This window comes from Puma concolor, chromosome C1, assembly GCF_028749965.1.
Source record: "Puma concolor isolate L17-30 chromosome C1, mPumCon1.1.hap2, whole genome shotgun sequence".
NCBI lineage: Eukaryota > Metazoa > Chordata > Mammalia > Carnivora > Felidae > Puma > Puma concolor.
The window spans coordinates 216,418,337-216,441,092 of record NC_141674.1 but is presented as its reverse complement, the minus strand read 5'-3'; the positions used below and the strand labels follow the sequence as shown (position 1 = coordinate 216,441,092).

The 22,756-nt window shown below is 49.9% G+C and overlaps 1 protein-coding gene across 1 annotated transcript in view; it reads right to left on the bottom strand.

The window, feature by feature from the left end:
• INPP5D (inositol polyphosphate-5-phosphatase D) overlaps positions 1-22,756 on the bottom strand; it is a 125,489-nt gene that overhangs the window by 21,641 nt on the left and 81,092 nt on the right. The window contains exons 10-18 of the mRNA XM_086719963.1: positions 19,028-19,134; positions 16,781-16,883; positions 14,308-14,504; positions 13,728-13,845; positions 8,605-8,701; positions 7,940-8,078; positions 6,154-6,262; positions 5,879-5,967; positions 1,840-1,921 (exon numbers count right to left, since the gene is read on the bottom strand). Coding sequence (XP_086576089.1) covers positions 1,840-1,921; positions 5,879-5,967; positions 6,154-6,262; positions 7,940-8,078; positions 8,605-8,701; positions 13,728-13,845; positions 14,308-14,504; positions 16,781-16,883; positions 19,028-19,134 — 1,041 coding nt within the window. The remainder of the gene's footprint in view (positions 1-1,839; positions 1,922-5,878; positions 5,968-6,153; positions 6,263-7,939; positions 8,079-8,604; positions 8,702-13,727; positions 13,846-14,307; positions 14,505-16,780; positions 16,884-19,027; positions 19,135-22,756) is intronic.

Below are 22,756 nucleotides of genomic sequence, written 5' to 3'. Positions count from 1 at the left end.
TCAAGCTCCCAGCTGACCCCCATTTCCTGAGCTCTGGACATTCATTCCCTTCTCTTTCCTAATTCTTGCTCACTCCCAAATCATTAAACTCTTCCTCCGCACCCTCCGGCATTCAGTGAAATATCATTAGCAAAATTCCCTACGTCTTCAACTTTCCCTTCACATTCTATACCTGGTCCTTCCTCGGAAAATACCACAGCGTCTCAACTAAGGGCTGTTTGTCTGCTTTGTCCCCATATGTGGGTCCAGAAAGTGGGAAGGTGTGTCCCCTTTGCTCCTCAATGCCACTTCCAGACCAATCTCCCTCCGTTTTCCTAAAAATCTCCACTATGGAGTTTTTTGGACGCCAAGCTTAAAGAGCTTCAAAGCGCAGTAATGCTACAAGCCAGTACTTTCTCCTGAATCGCCGCAGAGACCTGCTGAATAAGGCAGATGGTGGCATCTTCCTAGAGACAAGAATTGGCAGGACTCATGGAGTTGCAGGATGTGGGAAAGAGGCACCACTGAGAAATGGGATGATTGACAATGGGTGGGATAGGAGTCTTCATTGGTCTTGAACACGGAATAATTCTTGGCTGTGGCTATGGGGGCGGGATGCTTTTCTGCACACCTAAAGGTGTGAAGTTTGTCTAGTGAAGTCATTTCTGGGAGACAGAGCTCAGGTGCTAGGGGACTGTGGGGTGCATTCCTTCCCAGGGTAGTCGCTTTGCTCCCCTCTGGGCATCAGGAGGCATGGGCAAAAAAAAAAAAAAAAAAAAAAAAAAGGAATGGAAATCAGTTCAACCTGTTGGGACCGGACTTAAACATGGGTGTTTGCTGGTCCCCAGAGAGAGGATGGGAGCCACAAAGGTGGCCACTGGGCAGCAGCAAGAACCTCCCTTTGGTGGGTGGGGTAGGGGTGAGGTCATGAACAGTCCACCAGGTGTCTGAGGCCAGTGACTTGGGATGGGAACAAGGATGGCCCTCCTTTGGATGTCACTGCCTGAAAATCTGCAATGTTTCAAAAATAATATCACAATGGTCAGTCAGTGAAGTGTTCAAGGTAGTTCTGCTCTGAAATTTTTAAATTTATTTTGTATTTATTCTGAGAGAGAACGTGAGCGGGAGAGGGGCAGAGAGAGAAAGATAGAGAGGGAGACACAGAAGCCGAAGCAGGCTCCAGGCTCTGAGCTGTCAGCACAAAGCCCGACATGGGGCTCGAATTCACGAAACCCTGAGATCATGACCTGAGCCGAAACCAAGAGTCAGACGCTTAACTGACGGAGCCACCCAGGCGCCCCTGCTCTGAATCTCTAAGTACACAGTGCAGAAGAGTTCCAAATAATGGGAATTAAGAGGTAGCTTTTAAGAATGAGCACTCAAGCAATTAAGAATTCCTTCAGTATATCTTAAACTTCTAGAGTCAATAATTATTGAATTGTTTTGCTAACTTTTTCATAATTATTTATTTTAATATTGCGTATTATAACTTTCTCATCAATGTAACTCAATTTATCTTTAAATCTCCATAAATACATACGCATATACCCATGGTATATGTTAGGTTGAACCATATGAATTTCCAATAGTTGACTATTTCTGACCTACAAAAAGACCACTTTCGTGTGGTTCAAACCTAATGCGTTTTCAGAACAAGTCTGGGTTTCTTTTAAGAGGGGCTCCTTAATTCTGGTGTTTCCCAAATCAGAAGACACTTGTCATGCTGCAGCCTGAGACACGAGAGGATATGTCAGCTCCTTCGGGTCACCTGACCAGGGCTGCAGGGACTTCTCCCATTTCACAGAGACCGACTGCAGCCCGTTGGTTTCAGGGAGCCGAAGCTCCCAGCTTGTCACTCACCGTAGGACTGACAGACCACATGCACCAGCGGGTAAGACTTCCAGAGGACTCGGTCACACCAGGAAGGCAGGTTGTATTTCATCTGTAAAATCACAGTCACGAGTTTTTTGAGATGCCTGCTAGTTTATTTAATAGGTAAGTCAGTAAAAGAAAAGATTAACATGTGGCCTCTGTAATCCTTGAATTCATGTGCTGTTGGAGCTTTATAGATTTTCCCCATAGGTGGCCTTCAAGCCTTTTCATTTGCCTTAAGTCCTGAGTCCACTGCTGCCCCCACACCGTCAGACGCCTTGGATTCCTGCTTTGGAAGATCGACTCACTTGGCCATGTGCTCATACCTATCCTCCGCATTATTTCAGAAGTTCCTGTTTTTATCTTCTCTTTTTTTTCTGACTCAGATGAACCCCACACATGGGTACTTTCAACCCAGTCTCTGCTTATCTTCTCCAGCTCCTTACTTTAATAACACACTCCAGCCACCCCTCCCATTCACACAGCCATCCACCTATCTACTTATCCAGCCAGCCAAGCATCTACTTATCCATCCATCCATCCATCCATCCATCCATCCATCCATCCATCCTTTCACACAGCCATCTACCTCTCTACTTATCCCGTCAGTCACCACCTACTTATTCACCCAACTACCTGCCCATCTACCCATCCATCCACCCATCTGCATATCCATGTAACCATCCAATCAGTCAAACAAAATGTATTAAGACAAGCCCTCTCCCGGGCTACACTGGCAAACGAGATGCTCACTGGGTGTGATAGACAAGGCACATTGGCAATATCCTTTATCCCTTTAAGTTCTAGCCCTTTCTGCTCTGCCTATATATATATATTTTTTTTTATGTTTATTTATTATTGAGAGACAGACACAGAGCGTGAGCAGGGGAGGGTTAGAGAGAGGTGGGAGACGCAGAATCCGAAGCAGGCTCCAGGCTCTGAGCTGTCGGCACAGAGCCCCACGCGGGGCTCGAACCCACAACCCGCGAGATCATGACCTGAGCCGAAGTCGGTCGCCCGACCGACTGAGCCACCCAGGCGCCCCTCTGCTCTGCCTATAAATGTAAAGGCACTCATCATACAAGAGCCTACCCCTGCCATCTCTTTCAATTACTTTCCTCTTTTTATCAATTTTCTTTCAAGAGTGTTCTATTCTCATTGCCTCTGCTTTTGGACCACCCATTTAGTTTTTTAAACTTGAGGTACAAGTTACACACAGTAAAGGGTACTAACCTCAAGTATACAGCTTGAGGAATTTTTATATTTGCACACACCCATTTAACCACTACCCAGATCAAGATATAGAAAATCTCCATCATCTCAAAAGGTTCCCTCATGTGCCTCTGTGTCCATACCACCACCTCGTAGAGGTGAACGTTATGGTGACTAATGCCTCTACTGATTAATTTTGCTTCGCCTTGAACTTATAAATGGATTCACTCAGTACATATCATTTGATGTCTGGCTCCTCTCACCTACACTGTTGTCTGTAGAAGTGTATTTGCTGCACTGCTGTGGTTGTATCCCATCGTATGCATATACCGCATTTATCTACTCTACTACTGACAGAAATAGGGCTGTTCCCAGTTTTTGGACATTGTGAACAAAGCTGCAATAAACATTCCTGTGTCTTCCTCTTGACAAACAAACGTACTACTCCAAAGCGGGAATTACCAGATCACAGGGTAGATCAGTTTCACAGGTGCTGCCACATTGTTCCTCTTAGCGTTACGGTCCTCAGCACTGGCTGCCTCAAGAATGACTGTAAAGAATGAACTTTACAAAGATACAGAAGGCGGGGCCTGCCCCAGGGCTCTTGCATCAGAGCCTCCGGGCATGAGGCCCAGAGAGCTGCATTTCTGGAAAGCGTCACCAGAGTCCTCTGCACCCACTTGGTAAAAAGCAACCCTCATCCTCCTGAAGTCTGGATTTCACCTCCAAGACTCTGCAAACTGTTTTTCAAGTCCAGTAAACCCTCTGGGCCACAAAGCCAGCTCCTCGGGCATGGTTCACGTGCAGGGCACATGCCCTCCCAGACGCGTACTCCACACTGGCCACCACTGATCCTTGACAGTCTCTCACCCCCGGCTCCTGTGGTGCTGAGATGCCCGGCTGGTCCTCCGGCCACCTACGCGAGCACTCATGTCCCATCTCCTTCCTTGTGTCTGCTTCTTCCTCTCGCCTTCGAACATGGATGGCCCCCAGACCTGCCCATGGCTATTCTCTTTGCATCCTTCACTTACTCCCCGACAACCCACCCACCCCCATGGCTGTGCCCATGTTCTCTGCGGGCACAACTCCCCAGTCTATGACCCAGTCCTTGTGTCTCCAGCGTCATCTACTATTCTCAACTGTCTTCTAGAGGTTTCCTCTGAGATCGTCGGCTAATATCACACACTAAGTCTGAAGACAAGCTCTACTTACCCCTCCGAGCCTGCTCCGCCTTCTGATTTTCATTTCTATCAATGGCAATCAGATGTGCCAACACGTCCTTTCTTTCCTCTTGCTTTTCATGGTCCGATTCTGACTCAGGCCCCGGTTGCTCAGCTGGAAGGACCATACGGCCTCCTCGCTGGTTCCCTGTATCCTCATCCTCTACACAGAGGCAGACTGGCCTGTGCTGTAGATCGCTGCCATGCTGCCAGCCCCTGGCAGAACTTTCAGTGGCTTCCTGATGCCCCTCAAACAGATTAAAACCTTAACTTGGCATCTAGGACCTCCCTCACCCCAGCTAAACCCCCGTCTCTGTCTCCGCATGCTCGAGTCAACCTGGACACGGCCTCACTGCCCCCCCACGTCCCCACGGACCTGCCCTGACAGTGCTAGGGGGCTGCAGGTACACAGCAGCCAGTGGACAACTCACGAGCAGGTGTCTTGCCCTGCGGGTCTCGGCCTCATTCCTGGTAGCGGACCTGGATCTCCTCTCGTCCTCCATCTAGTTTCCTCCATTGGCTCCTACTTTGTTTTGGCATCACCCTCCCCCTTGAAGTTCTCCTCTTGCCCCGAGACCTCTGGCAACATTCTGAACTGCTCTCCATTTCCTTAGGTCTCCAGTAACCCCAGAAACTGGGGAACACACCATTCCACACCTGTAACCCCTCAGGGCCTGGCCAGGGCGCTGGCTTCCCTTGGTCAGGACCCAGAAGGTGATGGATGCCAGAATTTCCTGTCTCCCTATCTGTCCCAGCAATTCTTTCAAATGGAAATGATAAGCCTCATCCCTTGTCCTGTCCACTTTGGAAATCCAAGCCGTCCCTCAGGCACCACCCCTGGGCCCTTTTGAGAAGCCTCTCCTGATCTTTCCTTGCCCGGTAGGTCATGTCCTTCTCTGACTGCTCCTCTGTGCATTCGGCAACATCATGTTCTATCTCTGGTTAGTCGTTGTGTGTTGTCTCATCATCTTTGATCTCCTACCACCTAGGAGAGTGCCTAGCCCATCACAGGTCATCAGTAAGTATCTGCTGAGCAAGAACGAATGAAGGTTTTTTTGCAGCTTCCCTGAAACACCGTTCCTTGGAACACGAGGGGCCTCATAACATAATTGGCCATGACCAATTGAGTTTGGCACACAAATTTCATTGTGGAGAACCACAATGCTCACAAACCTGTAAAGGCTCTGGTAAGTCCTGCAGCAAAGAAGCTTGTTTACTGATGATTCACTTGGCAGATGAGCAAACAGATTTGATCACAGAACTTTAGAAAGAGCTTCAGGACCCAGTTATAGAAATACTTTAAACCCTCTCAGAATCTTAGACTATCTGGACAGAAGGTAAATCCTCAGTGTCACAACTCCGGTTCCTCGTCATGGGCAAGTGTGGCTGCCCAGCCTCTCCTTAGAAGAGGTTTTTGCTCAGTGATGCCAATCAACACGTGATTGCTAATTTTCCTTTTCTTCCTGTTGCCTAGTGGATGAGGATGCTCAACGGTTTCCTGCTCGTCTTTGTGGGAACGGACACAAGAGGGGAGAGATGTGCAAGGGGGTGGTGATGGAGGGTCAGGGTGACGTCTGTGAAGAGAACTCACTCACCCCTGTGGCTTTCTGCTTAGTGTAGGCGTATTTGTCCCGAGTCAGTCTTTCAAAACGGTAGGTGGGCGCGAATGTGATTTCTTCCTCCTCTGAAATCAAACAAAACCTTGGTTTCTGCTGTGATCCCTGTTTCACATCTGGCCACACTGCCTTCCTCTCCAGGCATAGTCCTTCCCCGCACCCCACCCCACTGCCAACCCCGGGAGGATATTCTGGGAAAAGGGGAGATGGCGATGGCTGGAGAGGGCCCAGGAACAGAGAGCCGCAGCTCTTACCAAAGTGCAGGAAGACTTTCTGCTCCTTCCTCTCCATCAGCAGCTGGTCGTGGGACAGGAGGTCTGCGTACTGCTGCTGCTTGATCTTCTGGACAATGGTTTCTGCCTCCTGGAGCAAGGACACAGCCGGGCCACTGGTGAGACGCCCCCCCGTCCCAAACAGGAGGAGGCCCATCACCACCCACCTGCCTGGAGCCGCGGACTCTGCACCAGACCCTGGTCCTGTGGCAGCCCGGTTGGCTTTCCTTAGCACTCAACTGTTTTTTGCTTTTTTTAAACGTTTATTTATTTTGAGAGAGACAGAGAGAGAGAGAGAGCGAGCGCGTGCGCACGCAAAAGCACGAGTGGGGGAGGGGCAGACAGAGAGGGAGACAGAGGGGGAGACAGAGAGGGAGAGAGAATCCCAAGCAGGCTCCGTGCTATCAGCACAGAGCCCGATGTGGGGCTCAAGCTCACGAACCGCGAGATCACGATCTGAGTTGAAATCAAGAGTCAGACACTTAACCGACTGAGCCACCCAGGTGCCCCTGGCACTCAACTGTTTATAAGGAAAACTCCACAAAAGTAGTTAACTGTCAACCTGATAATACAAGCTTTGGCCGTTCCAAATTTGTAGAGGGACATTTTACTTTTTCACACGGACTTTTAGTATTCTTTTTGTTAACACTTCATTAGCGGGTAGGTATGTTTCCCTTGCTGTCTATGGGAACCGAGGCAGCTTGTTGTGAGGCCGTGGAAGGAGTTGAAACCCCAGGCCGAATCTGTGGGCATCAGGACTCCCTGATCCGGGCCTGGACTCCCAAGAGTCAGCGCGGCATCAGTGGGATGGAATCCAGCCGTCCTTTCTCCCCAGACTGTTACCTCTGCTCTGGTGAATGCCCTTGGCAGACCTCCCGGTGAGGAAATTTGTGGGGTTCCTTCCGAGTCCTCTCCCATTTGCCACGAGGGAGGGAGTGGTGGGGACGTAAGGTGCATAAACAGACCCTCAGTTCCTCCTCAGTCTCTGCCGAGCCTCTGGGGCAGCAAGAGGGAGAGGCGAGATGCTTGGGGAAACGTGGGGGAAGAGGAGTGAGAAGGTCTGGGCTCAATCCCAACTCCCACTTGTCAGAAACTGACTCCAGGCTATTTCTTAGCCTGTCGGTGCCCCAGGGTTCTTGCGTCTCTGTTTCTGCCCTCACGGGATGTGGTATGAAGGTTCTCCATCCCTGGCAGGGACGTTCAAGCTGTAACCAAGGTCTCTGGGCAGACTGCACAGCTCTGCGCCCAGGCCTGCACCCCCCACCTTCCCAGAGAACACTTTGCACTGCCTGAGCGAGCGAGGCATGTCTGTGTTAGGTGGCCCTTCTGGCCACTGCTCAGTGGACCGTGCCTGGGCATCCAACGTAAATAACTTCTTCCTTAGCTGGCCAGTGACCAACATCTAGGCAGAAAATTGTGCTGGTCTCCTCAGACCTTAACAGTTCCTGGAGATCTGGGCCGAGCCACTGGAGGACCAGAACGGCTGGGGCGGTTGTGTGGGAACTAAGTGTGAGCAGAGGTAAAGTGTAAAGAAAGGCAGGGGTTCCATGACAGAACAGCAGAAGAGTGTTGAGTCCCAGAAGGGGAGTAGTTGCCTTGGCCCAGCTCAGTCTGTGCCTCCATGGCCCCATGCCCTCAGCTCACTCAAGGGAGCCTCTGTCCCATGAAGCCCCAGCCCCAGCCCCAGCCCCAGGTGGGCAGCTCCTTCCCAGGCGGGTGGCCCCTTCCCCAGGTGGACAGTTCTTTCCCCAGGTGGGCAGCTCCTTACCCAGGTGGGAAGGTCCACACGGTAGTTCAGATCACCAAGCCAGAAGAGGTGTGTAAAGCGGTGAGTGATGTTAAAAGGACTCAGTTTTTTGTCTCCCAGAGCCAGAAACCGGAGAATGTTCATATAGTTTTGGTTTCGCCTATTTAAGTGAAAAAGCAGCCATGTAGCATGAGGCCGTTGGTCCCTTACGTCACCACGGTAGCAGGAAATCAGAGGGAGCTTGGGGGGACTGAGCCTTAACTCTCCGGCCCCTGCTGCAGTGAACCACCTGCACGTGCAGGTGGGGCACAGCCAGGATGCAAAGGGCCTTTCAGGCAGAAATGGGAACACAGGGCAGGGGGCCTCCCGGAGCATCCATTTAGCAGGGAATTGGAATCATGATTATTCTAAATAGCTGTCTTTGTGCCTGGGCCAAATGAGCCACATGGGCTTTGATCTGTAAGGATGCCCGGATGAGGTTTTTCCCTTTAGAAACGGAGCGGGATTTAGGCATCTATCAGATGAATGACATAAGGAAATGTGTGTTCCATCCTCCCGACAAAATTCACCCACACGAGAGGTCACTCCTGTGCCACAGTTACGGGAAAAGCCGAGGGCTGAACAGTAGTTCTGGTGTTTAGGGATGTGCGGTCTGCCTGGGCCTCCCGGGAAAGGAGCTCCATTACCTGAGTTTCTTTTCGCTTCCAGAAGTCAAATGGCTGTTAACAAAGCCCAAGGAGGTTCCGTTGAACATAAATGACACCCCCACGGCTCCCTTGTTCCCTAAAGGGAGGGGGGAGGGAAGAAGTCAGTCACACAGGCAAGTTTACCAAGTGGCGGGAAATCAAGGTGAAGCAATGTTCTTAATAAAGAGGGAGAGGGGCGCCTGGGTGGCTCAGTCGGTTAAGCGTCCGACTGCGGCTCAGGTCACGAACTCACGGTCTGTGAGTTCGAGCCCCGCGTCGGGCTCTGTGCTGACAGCTCAGAGCCTGGAGCCCGTTTCAGATTCTGTGTCTCCCTCTCTCTCTGCCCCTCCCCTGCTCATGCTCTGTCTCTCTCTGTCTCAAAAATAAATAAAAACATTTAAAAAAAAATAAAGAGGGAGAGAAGCAGGTGTGTGAAAGAGATGGACAAAGGCAGAACAGCTCCATCTGGAGTGGGAGATTCAGCAGGTGGCAGGAACTGGGGTGGGGGTGGGGGGTGCAAGACATTCCTCCAGGACAAGAAAACCGGGTAAATGGCCTGCAGCCTTGGGAGATTTCAGCACAGTGCAGGGAGGAGGCTGCTGGTCTGAGCTGTCCTGGTATCTCCCTCTAGGGGAGTTATCAGTTACCCCAGAAAGAAGCCTTGGGAAGATTCAGAAAAAAGAGCCCAGGGCTGGGGGGGGGGGGCTGACCTTCCAGGTTCCTGGTGGGACCCAAACTTGAGACCACCTCTTTTTCTTCAATTTTTTTTTTTTAATTTTTTTTTTCAACGTTTTTATTTTATTTTTGGGACAGGGAGAGACAGAGCATGAACGGGGGAGGGGCAGAGAGAGAGGGAGACACAGAATCGGAAACAGGCTCCAGGCTCCGAGCCATCAGCCCAGAGCCTGACGCGGGGCTCGAACTCACGGACCGCAAGATCGTGACCTGGCTGAAGTCGGACGCTTAACCGACTGCGCCACCCAGGCGCCCCTTCAATTTTTTTTTTTTAATGTTTATTTATTTTCGAGAGAGAGAGAGACACAGAGAACAAGCAGGGAAGGTGCAGAGAGGGAGACACAGAATCCAAAGCAGGCTCCAGGCTCCGAGCTGTCAGCACAGAGCCCGACGCGGGGCTCGAACTCACAAACTGCGAGATCGTGACCTGAGCCGAATCGGACGCTTCACTGACTGAGCCACCCAGGTGTCCCCACCTCTTTTTCTTAATTTCAATCTATTCTAGACTAGCGGTTCTCAAAGTGTGTTCCCCAAACCGCCACAGCAGCATCGCCAACAACCATCAGAAGTGCAACTTCTCAGGCCCCACCCCGGACGTGCCGAATCGGAAATTCTGGGGGTGGGGCCCAGGAATCTGGGTTAAACAAGCCCTGTAGGTCAGGGGTGGGCAAACGCTAGCCCACTGCCAGAGAAAATGATCTTTACATTTGTAAAGAGTTGGGGGGGAAAAAAATCAAAAGATTTGGTGACACAGTAAAATGATACGAAGTTCAAACCTCAGAGTCCATAAGGAACATTTTATTGGAACACAGCTATGCCCACAGAGCTGAGTAGTTGCAACAGAGGCGGCATGATCGGCAGAGCCTGAAATTTTACCGTCTGGCCTTTTAGAGGCAAGTTTCCCAACCCCTGCTGTAGGACATTCTAACACACACGGAAGCCTGAAAAGCTGCTCTGGCCAATACCGTAGGCTTGAGCTGTGCACACACTGAACACTTGGACTGTGGCTGGTCCCAACTGAGGTGGGCTTGAATGCAACAGAGGCATTGGAATTTATAAGCCTCAGTAAGAAAAACAGAACGTAGGGGCACTTGGGTGGTGCAGTCGCTTAAGCGACTCTTGACCTCGGCTCAGGTCGTGATCTCTCGGTTCCTGAGTTCGAGCCCCGTGTCGGGCTCTGTGCTGGTGGTGCGGACCCTGCTTGGGATTCTGTCTCTCCTCCTCTCTGCTTCTCGCCCACTTGTTCTCTCTCTCTTTCCCTCTCTCAAATAAATAAAACTTAAAAAAGAATTTAAAAAAAAGAAAAACAATATAAAATACTCATTTTCATATTGACTATCTATGGAAATGGTAATATATATATATATTTTTTTAAGTTTATTTATTTATTTTGAGAGAGACAGCCAAGTTGGGGAGGGGCAGAGAAACAGGGAGAGAGAATCCCAAGCAGGCTCCACACTGCCAGTGCAGAACCCGATATGGGGCTCGAACCCATGAAGTCCAGAGATCATGACCTGAGCTGAAACTGAGAGTCAGACACATAACCGACTGAGCCACCCAGGTGCCCAGAAATGGTAATATTTTGAGTGAATGAGGTTTGATAAAATGCTAACTAAAACTGACTTCACCCGTTTCTTTTTACTTTCTTGAATGTGGCTCCTGGCAAATTTGTAACCACCTACACGGCTCACCTTCTGACTGGGCTGGACAGCGCTGGCTGGAGCCCAAGTTGAAGAACCTGAGAGATCCTGCGCCCTGCCTCCTCTGGACCGGGGTCTGCCCTGGCCACGATGGGTGGCCCAGCTCCCCTGCCCCCCAGGGAGCCTCTCTTTCCAGCTTTCTCCCCATCCTGCAATGTGGCCTGGGCTTAAATCCCTGCTCATCACTTTCCTGCCATTGTGCTAGGGACAGGTTAAGAAATGTCACTGTAGCCTCCAGCATCTTGTGAATGGGTCCAACGACAGTCCTTGTCCCCACAGGGCATTTATCTTAAATGGGATAATACTCATAAAGCAGTTAGCTCTTGGCCATGAACATGTACATTCTCAAAAAGGCCTTAGTTCTTCTAAGGTGATGTCCACCAGCATTAGCCAACCAGCATTCCCCGAGGTCTGCCCCATGTTAACCATGGCTGGGAGCCATTTGAGGGGAGCAGTAGAGAGAGTAGAGGCCAGCCCCAGGGTTGGGGGAGGAAGGGAGGAGCTGGTGCATAGGAACCCCTTGGCCTCCAAGCTACCCGCTAATGGCCACGAAGCTCGGACTCTGCCCAGACCTCATACCTCCCTCTCTGGCCTTGCCCCCGACATCCACTAGAGCTGCGACCCAGGGGCCTCAGGGCCTTTGCTTCACTTTTCCTGCTGTGTGAACACTACCCATACTGACCCTTCCTTACCTCCGGGACTTGAGTCCTTCTCAGAGACCCCTGGACCCACCCCCATCTCAAGTAGAACTGGGGCCTCACTGCCCTGTGCACCTTGCCAGCACGCTTACTCCTGGAAACCATCTTACTGTCTGTCTATCCATGCAAGCAGGCTGCTGTCTGCGTGGTCACTTGCCCAGCGCAAAGCACTGCACTGGGGGACACGGTGTCAGCTCTGTAGTGATGAATGAGAGCTGGGGCAGCAGCCGGAGACGAGGTCTGGCTGAGGTGTGGTTTTATCTTGTAGCGGGGGGTCCGAGCACCTTGCGTGCTGTTGGGAAGGGGCCGGGGAAGGGAGACGGGCAGCCCAGGCAGGATGCAGCAAGGAAAGACAGGTTCCTGGGCAGCAGAAGGGCGTGGGCTTTGACAGGGCAGCTACGGAGACAGGAAGGAAGGGGGCAAGTGGGTGTGGACACGGGCAGCTTGCGGTTTGTCAGCAGAAAAGCCGAGAGAGCTCTCAACATCCTGTTGTCTCTGGGACTCTGTCCTGTCCCTGACTCCAACCACCAGAAACCACTAGCCTTGCCCTCAACTCCACCCACGGCCCGCGTGGGTGCACCTGCCCACACACACTCACCGACAGACTCACACATGCACTTGCGAACAGACCTGCGTGCGCACTCACACACACAGACTCACACGAACTCGGACTCGAACATGCAGACTTGCACACACACACTCAAGCACAGACTTACACATATAGACCCGCATGTACACTCACACACATACTCAGACTTGCACAGGTAGACTCGTACATATAGACACACACACACTCACACCTTTACACCCACAAGTACTCACATACACACCCACATGAAGACTCACACTCACAAACACACTCCTGAAGTCCCCGGCTCTTAATTCAATTATCTGAGGTGCCCTGACAGGTCCCCACAGACTCACCGCTAAAACCAACATTTCCACATCCAACCTGAGTCCTTCTAGAACTACACCAGGGGTTGACAACATAAAGCCCGTGGGCAGGGGTGCCTGGATGGCTCAGTCGGTTAAGCGTCCGACTTCGGCTCAGGTCATGATCTCACAGTTTGTGGGCTGGAGCCCCACATCGGGCTCTGTGCTGACAGCTCAGAGCCTGGAGCCTGCTTCACATTCTGTGTCTCCCTCTCTCTCTGACCCTCCCCCACTCACACTCTGTCTCTCAAAAAAAAAAAAAAAAAAATTAAAGAAAATAGTAACAAGAGGGGCACCTGGATGGCTCAGTCGGTTAAGCGTCCGACTTCGGCTCAGGTCATGATGTCACGGTTTGTGGACTGGAGTCCTGCGTTGGGCTCTGTACTGACCGCTCAGAGCCTGGCACCTGCTTCGGATTCTGTGTCTCCCTCTCTCTGCCCCTCCCCCGCTCGTGCTCTGTCTCTCTCTGTCTCTCAAAAATGAATAAAATGTCAAAAAATTTTCAAAAAAATGTAGGAATAAAAAATTTGTTTAAAAGCCTGTGAGCCAAATTGAGCCCCGACCTGTGTCTGTAGGCAAAGCTTTCTGGAACACAGCTACTCCCATTCAAGTTCGTGCTACCCACGGTTTCTTTTGTGTCGCGGCTGCAGGGGTAAAGGAGCAGCACGGACCCATAGAGCCTAAAACATTTGCCATCTGGCCCTTTACAGCAAGTCCATCAAGCCCTGTCCTAGGTCCTGGACTCTCAAGGTGGGGGTCTGTGGGGCCAGCAGCATGACATCACTTGGGAGCTGGCTGGAAACTCAGAATGTCAGGCTCTGCCTGAGACCTGCTAAGTCAGAGCCTGCATTTTGGCCAGATCCCCAGCAGCTCTGGGGTAGACCCCAGATGGGCTTAGGCTGGAGGAATCAACCATTCGGGCTGCCCGGGACCGAGCGGATCCCAGGAAGTGAGGCTCAGTTTTCCACCCAGGGATGTCGCTGTTGGTGGGGACGGGATGGGCACATGAGTGGAGCCGGGGACACGCAGTGGGGGAGCGCGGCCCCTCCCTGCTCACCCAGCGTGTTGGCGATGCCCGTCTTCACGTTGTCGGTACAGATGTGACTGATGCGGTTCTCATGCTCCGGCTTGGCCAGCACCACGATTCGGATATTCCAGAGGGTGTGGATGGCAACCTGGAGGGGAGCACAACATGGCGACCCTTGGCCCGGGCATGGTGCTTGACCACCCGGCAAGGGATTCCCACCCAGCCCTCACCCCCGAGGTGCAGGGAACCTGTCTAGGACCCCCAAGCTTCACGAAGCCTCCTAATGATGCCTTGCAGGTGCAACAAAGTTGAAGAACCAGGACTGGTAAGATTTCAGTGAAGCGAGAGTGACCTACAAGCAGGGGCAGGGAAGAAGGGACGTGCTAGTGATTTTCAGCAACGCCCACGGACCCCAATTTCAGAACAGGTGCCCGTCTCTGGCCCTGGAAGGTAATGGTGGTGGTGGAGAATGACCAAGGAACATTCAGGCATCTTTGGAAATTGAGAGAGGAGACAGGCTGAGCCCACCCTTGCCTCTGAGACGCTCCTGGCCAGCCTCGCAAAGCCCACTGCCCCCGAGTCCCACCCAGCGCCCTGGCCAGGTGCTCACTGTTTTAAAAGTCATGCTGGTGATTTCTTGCAGGGAGTGTCTGAGTATCTCCAGCCACTCCTTCTCTCCCAGGGGGTCCTCCTGGGTGCCGATCACGTAGATGTCATGGGGGATGTAATCGGCAGAATCATCCCGAGTCTTTCCCTGCCCCTTGGAGAGAAACCAGGACGTGATCTTCTTGGGAGGGGGGGCGTTACCTTCAACAGCAAAACCCAACACCAAGTGAGTCAAAGGCACATCAGGAGAATTCAAAACACAGGTGGGGGAAGTATGCAGGGCAGGAAGTTCACACAGTCACTGAAAACCATTTGGGTCACCCAACAAAGTACTGTAGATAGAGAATTAGGTACTAATTGTTCCCAGGATGTCAGGTAGGGTCAGAGTGCAGTAACGTTTCTTTGTAAAGATAACATGAACTTTTAAAGATGAGAACTAGTACCTGAAGATGCCATATGGTGCCTTGAACGATTGGCACAAGATGTCAAACACCGTCCTAGTCTTTGGGGCTAACTTAGTGACTGAGACAGTCCTTGAGCAATGTACATTCCCTTGGCAACGACAGCCCAGCAGGCTGGCAGGTTTGGGATGGGGGCTTTTAGCCCAGGGTTGGGAGACAACAGGGACTTCCTTGCAAAACAGAGACATCTCAGCTGAAAACTAAGAGCCAAAGAAACAGGAAGAGTGTGGAGACCTCCTCCATTTTCATTTCAAAAAATGAGTCAAAGCAACTCAATAAAGAAACGATGAAAGACATTTCTCCTCGAGACACCCTTCAAGATTGAGTAAACTTTCCCCCCAAGGAGATAACCCTCTTGGCTCACAAGTGCCAAGAACCGACGTGACCTGACTGCCATCATTCTGTTCTCTGCCATGGTTCATGGTGGGACTGTAGACCCCGGGGCCGGTGGTCTCTGCTTGGGGAAAGCCTCCCACCCAGCCAGCCAGCCAGCCAGCCAGCCAGCTCCTTCCACAACTGCCTTCTGTGTGAAGGGCACTCCCTCCAGTTGGGAACAGCCAAATCTAAGACCTCCATGCTCACAGAGGAAACACGAGAGGGACAGCGTACCCGCATGCACGAACCCGAGTGGAGAGCTGACAGAATCAGGCGGCCAGCAAGAAATACTAGAGAGGACAGAAGAGGACACAGGTCCCCAGGCATGGGCCAGAGTTCTACTTCAGGGCTACTCTGGCCCCTGGAAAAAAATCTGGGCATGAAGGCCTGGTGGCTTGTGGAACCAGGGTCAGCGGCTCCCCTGACTTCCCTGTTGGAAGACTAGCCCACTCTCCACTCAGCCGACAGTCCAGGACCAGCAAATTACGTTCTCATTTCCAGATCACTTCCTGTCCCTCCATGAAGGGCTGCCACTCACCCTACTGCTCCCAGAGGACACTGCTAGGTGACTACTAGCTGTGTCAGATGGCGGAGGCTGACTCCGCTCTGGACGGTGCGGGGAGGAGAGACACCCAATTAAATTAAAATATCAGATAAACAACAGATAACTTTTAGAGGAAGTCTGTCCCAGGCAATATCTGTTCAACTAAAATTCAAAATTGACTAGACATCCTGTACCTACTTAGTTTTTCTCTAGCTGAAAACTTACACTAAATAATTAGTATGACTTATATTTAGTGTGATATATTTAGTATATAAATATGTATTAGTATTTAAGTATATAGTACATGGTTAGTAAATATATATATATATATATATATATATATATATATATTTGGTGCATATTTAGTACTTATTTCTAGCTGAATACTTACACTAAGTAATTAGTATATGTTACATTTAGTGTGATATATTTAGTGTCTATATATTAGTATATAAATATACAGTACATGGTTGTAACTATATATTTGGTGTATATTTAGTACTTATTTCTAGCTGAATACTTCCACTACCTGGTACAACCTATATTCAGTATAATATATATTAACATATAATATGTATCCGTATATAAATATATATAGTATATATTTAGCATAATATATATTTAGTATGTATTTATTTCTACCTAGATACCAATACTAAAAAACTGTGCCGTTTATATGAAATTCAAATGCAATTGGGCATCAGAGCTCTCTCTTCCTCTCTCAGTAAATCTGACAACGAGGGAGTTCTCTCTTCCAGGCCTGAGGCCCCCTGGCGAGCTGCTTAAGGCTGGCAGGTGCCCAAGAGCCCCGTCACCCATATATGCAGTTTCCCTAACACTTTCCAGCTTAGACATGCCAGGTAACCCAGCCCAGCTGCTCTTGGGGCATGAGAATCCCAGAGCTCATTTCTCTCATCCATTGTCTCGGGAAAAGTCCACAATTCCCTAGAAAGGAGGCTGCGTAGATGGGCTGGGGTGTGGGGGCGGGAAGAGGACAGGTGTCCCCCACCCATCTGCGGACGCCCGAGGCAGCAAAGCAGAACCCAGAGGGAGGGGATGGGAGGAAGCGGATGGGGGTGGGGGGCATGTGGACACACCCATGTTCCAGGTGCCGATGAAGATGGTGATCATGTCCGGCTCCGCCTGCTCCGAGTGCTTATTCTTCATCTGCTGGAGAAGCTGACAGAAGCCTTCTCTCTTCTAGGGATGGAAGGGCAGACAGACTCAGAAAGGCCTCCACCTCCCTGCACATTACACTTTCAAAGGGCTTGGTCAGCTTCAAGAAAACTGAGAGGGGCGCAAATCAGTACGAACTTGCAGGAGAGCAATCTGGAAATGTGGGTCCAAAGTCTTAAGGAAGTGGCTTCTGACTGCCATTCCTCTGCAAGGACCTGACTCTAAGAACCACCAGGAACCGTGCAAAGACCCAACTGTGTCACGGGGACCGTAGCGCGCACTTCAACACAGAAAAAATTACAAACGACCTCAGTGTCCAATCCTAGGAAGCAAATTAATAATCGTATTATGAGTCATCCACATGCCAGATAGAATACCGTAGGGTTTACAAGTTTTGGTGCAGAAATACTTTCTCAACAAGCATAGATGTCCAAACTATATTGTTAGGTGGGAAAAGTCAGTTGACAAAACAATATGAATAGCACTGTTGCATTTTTATAAAAACACAAACAAAAACCATCCAGAAAGACAGAGTCCAAAGTCTACTAGTAGCACAGGTGTGTTTTCATTTTAAATGTTTTGCTTATTTGTTATTTTTCCACCAACGAGAATAGATTATTTATTTGCTTGTTTTCCAGTTTATTTCTTTATTTAGGGAGACAGAGAGAGAATCAGCAGAAGGGGCAGAGAGAGGGGCACAGAGGATCCTGAGCAGGTTCTGTGCTGACAGCAGAAACAACAGACAGCAGAGCCCCAACGTGGGGCTCGAACTCACAAACCACAAGATCGTGAGTTGAGCCAAAGTCAGATGCTTAACCGACTGAGCCACCCAGGCACCCCAAGAATAGACTACGTATTTAATGAAGGAAAATTTAGATCAAGGAAGCTAACAAGAAAAGAACAGATGAAAGCGGTCAGCGTCTCCTTCATAGTCTTCACTGAGTTGTCCCGGGTACCTGGGTATACAGCAGGGGACAAAGCAGCGCAGCTCTCTCAGAGCGTGCCGTCAAGGGCAGGCTGAAAAAGCACACACACACATATTTCAGGTTGTACCATATGAAATTACCAATACGTGCCTGTTTCACACCTGCACAGATGGCAATTTCATTCGATTCACCCTAATAATTGCAAATCCCAGGTAATCACTTCTGAAGAAACCAGCTCACAGGACGTTGTGAGGACTGTCATTATGGAAACCTGTCTTTAGTTACGTACGAATGGCTCCAAATTTGGTGCCTCAGTTTACTGCTGTGTCTCAACCCTGAGCTTGCAGCAACGGGCAGAATTGGTTTTGGGATCGATGTCCCCGTACGCAGAATGACGTCCAGCCATGTGTTCTTTCTCTCCACCTCCCCCCGCCCCTTCGCTGTCATGCCTCTGAGTTCTTCCCACCCTCTCAGCCAGCTCTGGGCACCTTCAGGCCTCCCACTGGCCTCCCACCAGCCCACCCCTGCCACTTCATCCACGGGGCACGTGAAAGAAGCCAGGTCCTGGCACTTGGTAAGCTAAGCTGGGAGCCCTTGTCCCTCAGTCTTCCCGTGGTGCTAACACACAGTCAGCCAACAATCTGATGTGATTAGAGCGCTTTGCGCCCTGCCTCACGTGAGCCATATATTAACGGGTGAACAGTAAGGCCAACGTGGAGGGTTTCAGTCCCTGGGTGCCATGTCGTAGCAGAGGGATCAGACCATAGGGAAGCCGGACTCTGGCTACACAGAGGCCCCCCGCAACGCCCAAAGACCCTGAGGATTTCCATCAGCCGGCACCACCTCCTGTTCCAGGAGCCAGTCCTGGTGGGACGTCTTACTCCTGCAAGAGTGGGGCAAAATGCAGACACGGAAGGAGTGCTGGCTGGTATTTGGAGCTAAATCTGAGGTGCCCCAGAGGGCTTCTGAGTCCAGCCCAGAGAAGAGAAAAGGTCTCCCAGTGGGGCTCAGGGTGGGATAAGGCACAAGTGATCAAGGACGCGCCCCCTCAGGGGCAAGCTGTTCAAATCCCAGCAGACCTGGGACGTGTCCCAATCTCCCGGGACTGGTTTTCCCAGGTGGGAAGGGGGCTGTGAGAACCAAGTGAGCTAATGGTGCAAATTTCCAGGCACAAGCAAGCCTCAAAAGACACATGTCCCTCACTCCCCTCCTGACCCATCTAAGTAGTTTGTCATCACTCACTTTGGAATCAGCAAAAACATATTCCTTCCGCAAGGTCTTCTCCTTCTCAGTTTCCACCAAAATCACCAACTTGTTCAGAAACTTCTGAGACTTGATGAGCTGCAGGACTTAAGAGAAATGAAAGTTATTCACTCATCCACTTATCACACTACAATATGTAGAGTCTACGCTATATTCTGCCACCCGATCAACAACAATCCTGACTTCCCATCCCCAGGTGAGCACCAAATTTATGCCTAATCTCCTAGATCCCTTTGCTCCTGGCTGTTCTTCTGGACAAGGGCTCATGCTTGAGAAGGGGGGTGGTTTGTACAAGCAAGAGGCAGCCTGGCCAGAGCAGAGACAGTATGAAGTGTCACCTTTTCATGTTCCTCCTTTGCTTTCTCTCCTCCTCCCTACCTCCGTTCCTTCCTTCTTTTGCTTTGCTTTTAGCGTCTAAATTAAAATTGTTCACTTCTATCAACAACCAAGACTCAAATTGTTCTACAAGATTTTTTACAAACATTAGTATCCCCCCCACCCCACCTCCCTCCAATGTCCTCCTACCGACAGGCAGCCACGTTCAACTCCCTTAATGGATTCTTTGGGAACTTTACTGTCTCTAAATAACATGCTTATATTACGTCTTGGTGTTTCAGTTTTAGATATTTCCTATTGCATATCGACTTCCCACTACAGAAGATGAAGGTTTAGATCTCTTTCAACCTGTCTCCCTTCTCACACTCCTCTCCCTCTACTAATGCGTAATTACAGTCCCCTCCTCATCTTCCAGTAATTTTGGCCAAGTAAGTACTCAGTGTATTATTAGGACTATGGAAGGGCAATTGACAGATACACCTCCACTGCTTTCCTTTTCCTACACAACTTTGTTTTTCCTGGAGTTAATAATTGCCATGTTTTTTTTTTCCATTGGTCCTAACCCTCCTAGTATGTAACTCTCTTTTTCCTGTAATTAAACACTTTCAGCAGGTTTGCCATCCTGGGAAAGCCTCTCCCAGAGCCTCTGGGCCCTCTCTTCTCTGGGCTGCGGACCTCTAAGCCTCATGCATAACCATTACCTTAGAACTTCCCTCTCCATCATTCAGGAATTCACTCACTTGTCTCTCTTGTACTGGATCCCATTTCTCAGCTATCATGTCTTCCTCTTTCTTGCTTTATGCCCAAGTTTTGGTAGAGCAACATCTCTAAAAGTTTTCCAAGAAAAGGGAATGGGTAATAACTTTTGGAGGCCTGGCATGCCTGAAAACCCTACCTTCACACTTCAGAATAATTTTCCTCAGGACTCTCCCTTTGGAGAACTTGCTCTATCATGTCTAGTTTTGGGCACTGCTGCTGAGAAACTCCAAGTCATTTGGATATACCCATCTGCAGAAGAGTTAACCTGGGAAGCCTGACCACCATCCTTGGAAAGATGCTTGCAAGGTGGTTGTTGAAGGGCATCTGGGAACATGGATTTGGGAAGGGTCCCAGCATCTCCTGACTGATAAGAGCAGCTCACTATCCCCAAACTGTTTCTAAAACAGTATGGTTTACGCTGAACATCCGCTTTCCTCCTGAAGTCTAGAATTTGGGTATATGCCAGGCAGAGAGGGTGCCTATGTGACCACTCGCCAGTAAAAATCCTGGGTGCTGACTTTCTTTTTTTTTTTTTTCCAACGTTTTTATTTATTTTTGGGACAGAGAGAGACAGAGCATGAACAGGGGAGGGGCAGAGAGAGAGGGAGACACAGAATCGGAAACAGGCTCCAGGCTCTGAGCCATCAGCCCAGAGCCCGACGCGGGGCTCGAACTCACGGACCGTGAGATCGTGACCTGGCTGAAGTCGGACGCTTAACCGACTGCGCCACCCAGGCGCCCCTCGGGTGCTGACTTTCTAATGAGCTTCTCTGGTAGACGACATTTCACATGTATAGTCACAACTCACTGGGGGAGTAATTAAGCATGCCCTTTGTGACTTGTATTGGGAGAGGACTCCTGGAAGCCTGTGCTCGGTTTCCCCATGGAATTCTTCCCATGTGCCCTTTCCTTTTGCTGATTTTGCTTTGAATCCTTTCACTGTAATAAAGCATAGCTGTATGACTTTATGCTGAGTCCTGGAAGTTCTCCTAGTGAGACACTGAACCCAGAGATAGACTTGGGGGGAGCCCTGCCACAGTCTGTAATCTATCTTTTACCTTGAAGATTTTAGGATCTTTTCTTTGACACGAATGTTGTTAAGAATTTCCAATGCTGTGTGCGCCTTAAGGTGGAACAAATTTCCTCTGCTATGCTGGGCACTTTGTGGGCCATTTTCAATTTGGAAACTGGTGTTCAGCTCTGAGAATTTTTCTCATTGTTTCCATTTTCTCTTCCTGACTTATTTTGGTGTTGGACATCTTGGACTGGTCTAATTTTAAAAAAGCTCTTCTCTTCTATTTTCCCCTCACTTTGTTCTTTTGTTCTACTTCTGGGAGCCTTCCTCAACTTTATCATTTTACCCTTCCATTCTGTTTTTATTTTTAAAACTTTCTGCTGTAATGTTTTCATTTCCGCTTCCTTATCGTCTTCCCCTCTCTTCCTTCCTCCTTCTACTTTGTTCTCTGGACGTTCCTTTTAAAATAGCACTCTGTTCTTGTTTCATGGTCCAATTTCTTTCAAACTTCATAATTTGCTCCCTCCAAGTTTTTGGTCTTTTTGCTTATTTTTGCCTTGAGTCTCACTGCCCATCCCAGGCTTCCCTTCAATGTCTGGTGATTCTTGGCTGTGTCTTCCAACAGTGACAGAGTCACACTGGGCTTCTGTACTGGGTGGTCTCATGGGCTGACTCATGGGGAAACCTCTTGATTTTTGCCCCTGGGCTGGTCATGTGCTCCAGAGAAGAATCTTTCAACCTCCTGCCCACAGCCTGTGGACCTGGCTGGCAGCATCCGGGCCAGGCAGGGATGAAGGCTGTGGGATCAACATTCAGAAGTAACTGCTATTTAGTCCTGTGTTTCCAGTGGGTTCCTCGGCCTTTACCAGGCCTGGTGTCCCCCCAGCCTTTGCCTTCTCTGGAGAATTAACATCCAGTCTTCTAATGAGTGAGGGGACCTAGAGGGGAGGCTGTGAGGAATGGAGAAAGATCTGGTGGGTCTAACTCTTTTAAAAGAGATTTTCTTCCAATCCTGATGTTTATAATCTCACCTTCACCCCCACTTCTAGGGGCCCCTCACAGTATCAATTCCTGTACCCTTTGTGGGTTCTGTGGTATGAGTCAGGTGTCTCAGTTTTTCCTACTACATGCTTAAAATTGAGTTTTGGTTCCTATAAGTTGGTTATCATTATCCATCTGTTTTTCAGCACTTAGAATTTTGTTGCCATCATTTTCTCACCTGGTCTCTTTGTCCCTATTGAGTTTTGCTTTTAGGAGGGAACTGACAAATGTGTATGTTCAGCGGCCATCTTGACGGAAATCCCACCCAAGGGAAATCGTGGATGTCCCGTATGCTCAGAAATCCCATCAGCCTTGTCGGCACCGTAAATACCCCATGGTGTGACTCCCACCACTTCCAAGTGGGATCCCCTCAGACTCTTCTAATCCGCTGCTATGAGCCCATGTCTCCTTCCTTCCAAACTCCTGGCTTTCCTTGACATCCATATGCAGGATTGTGTGGCTGCTTCCAAGATGGGACATCTTGCTCGATCAGGATTAGTACTCTACCAGGCCTGGTATGTGGCCCACTTGTCCCCACACCTAGTTAAATAAAACCA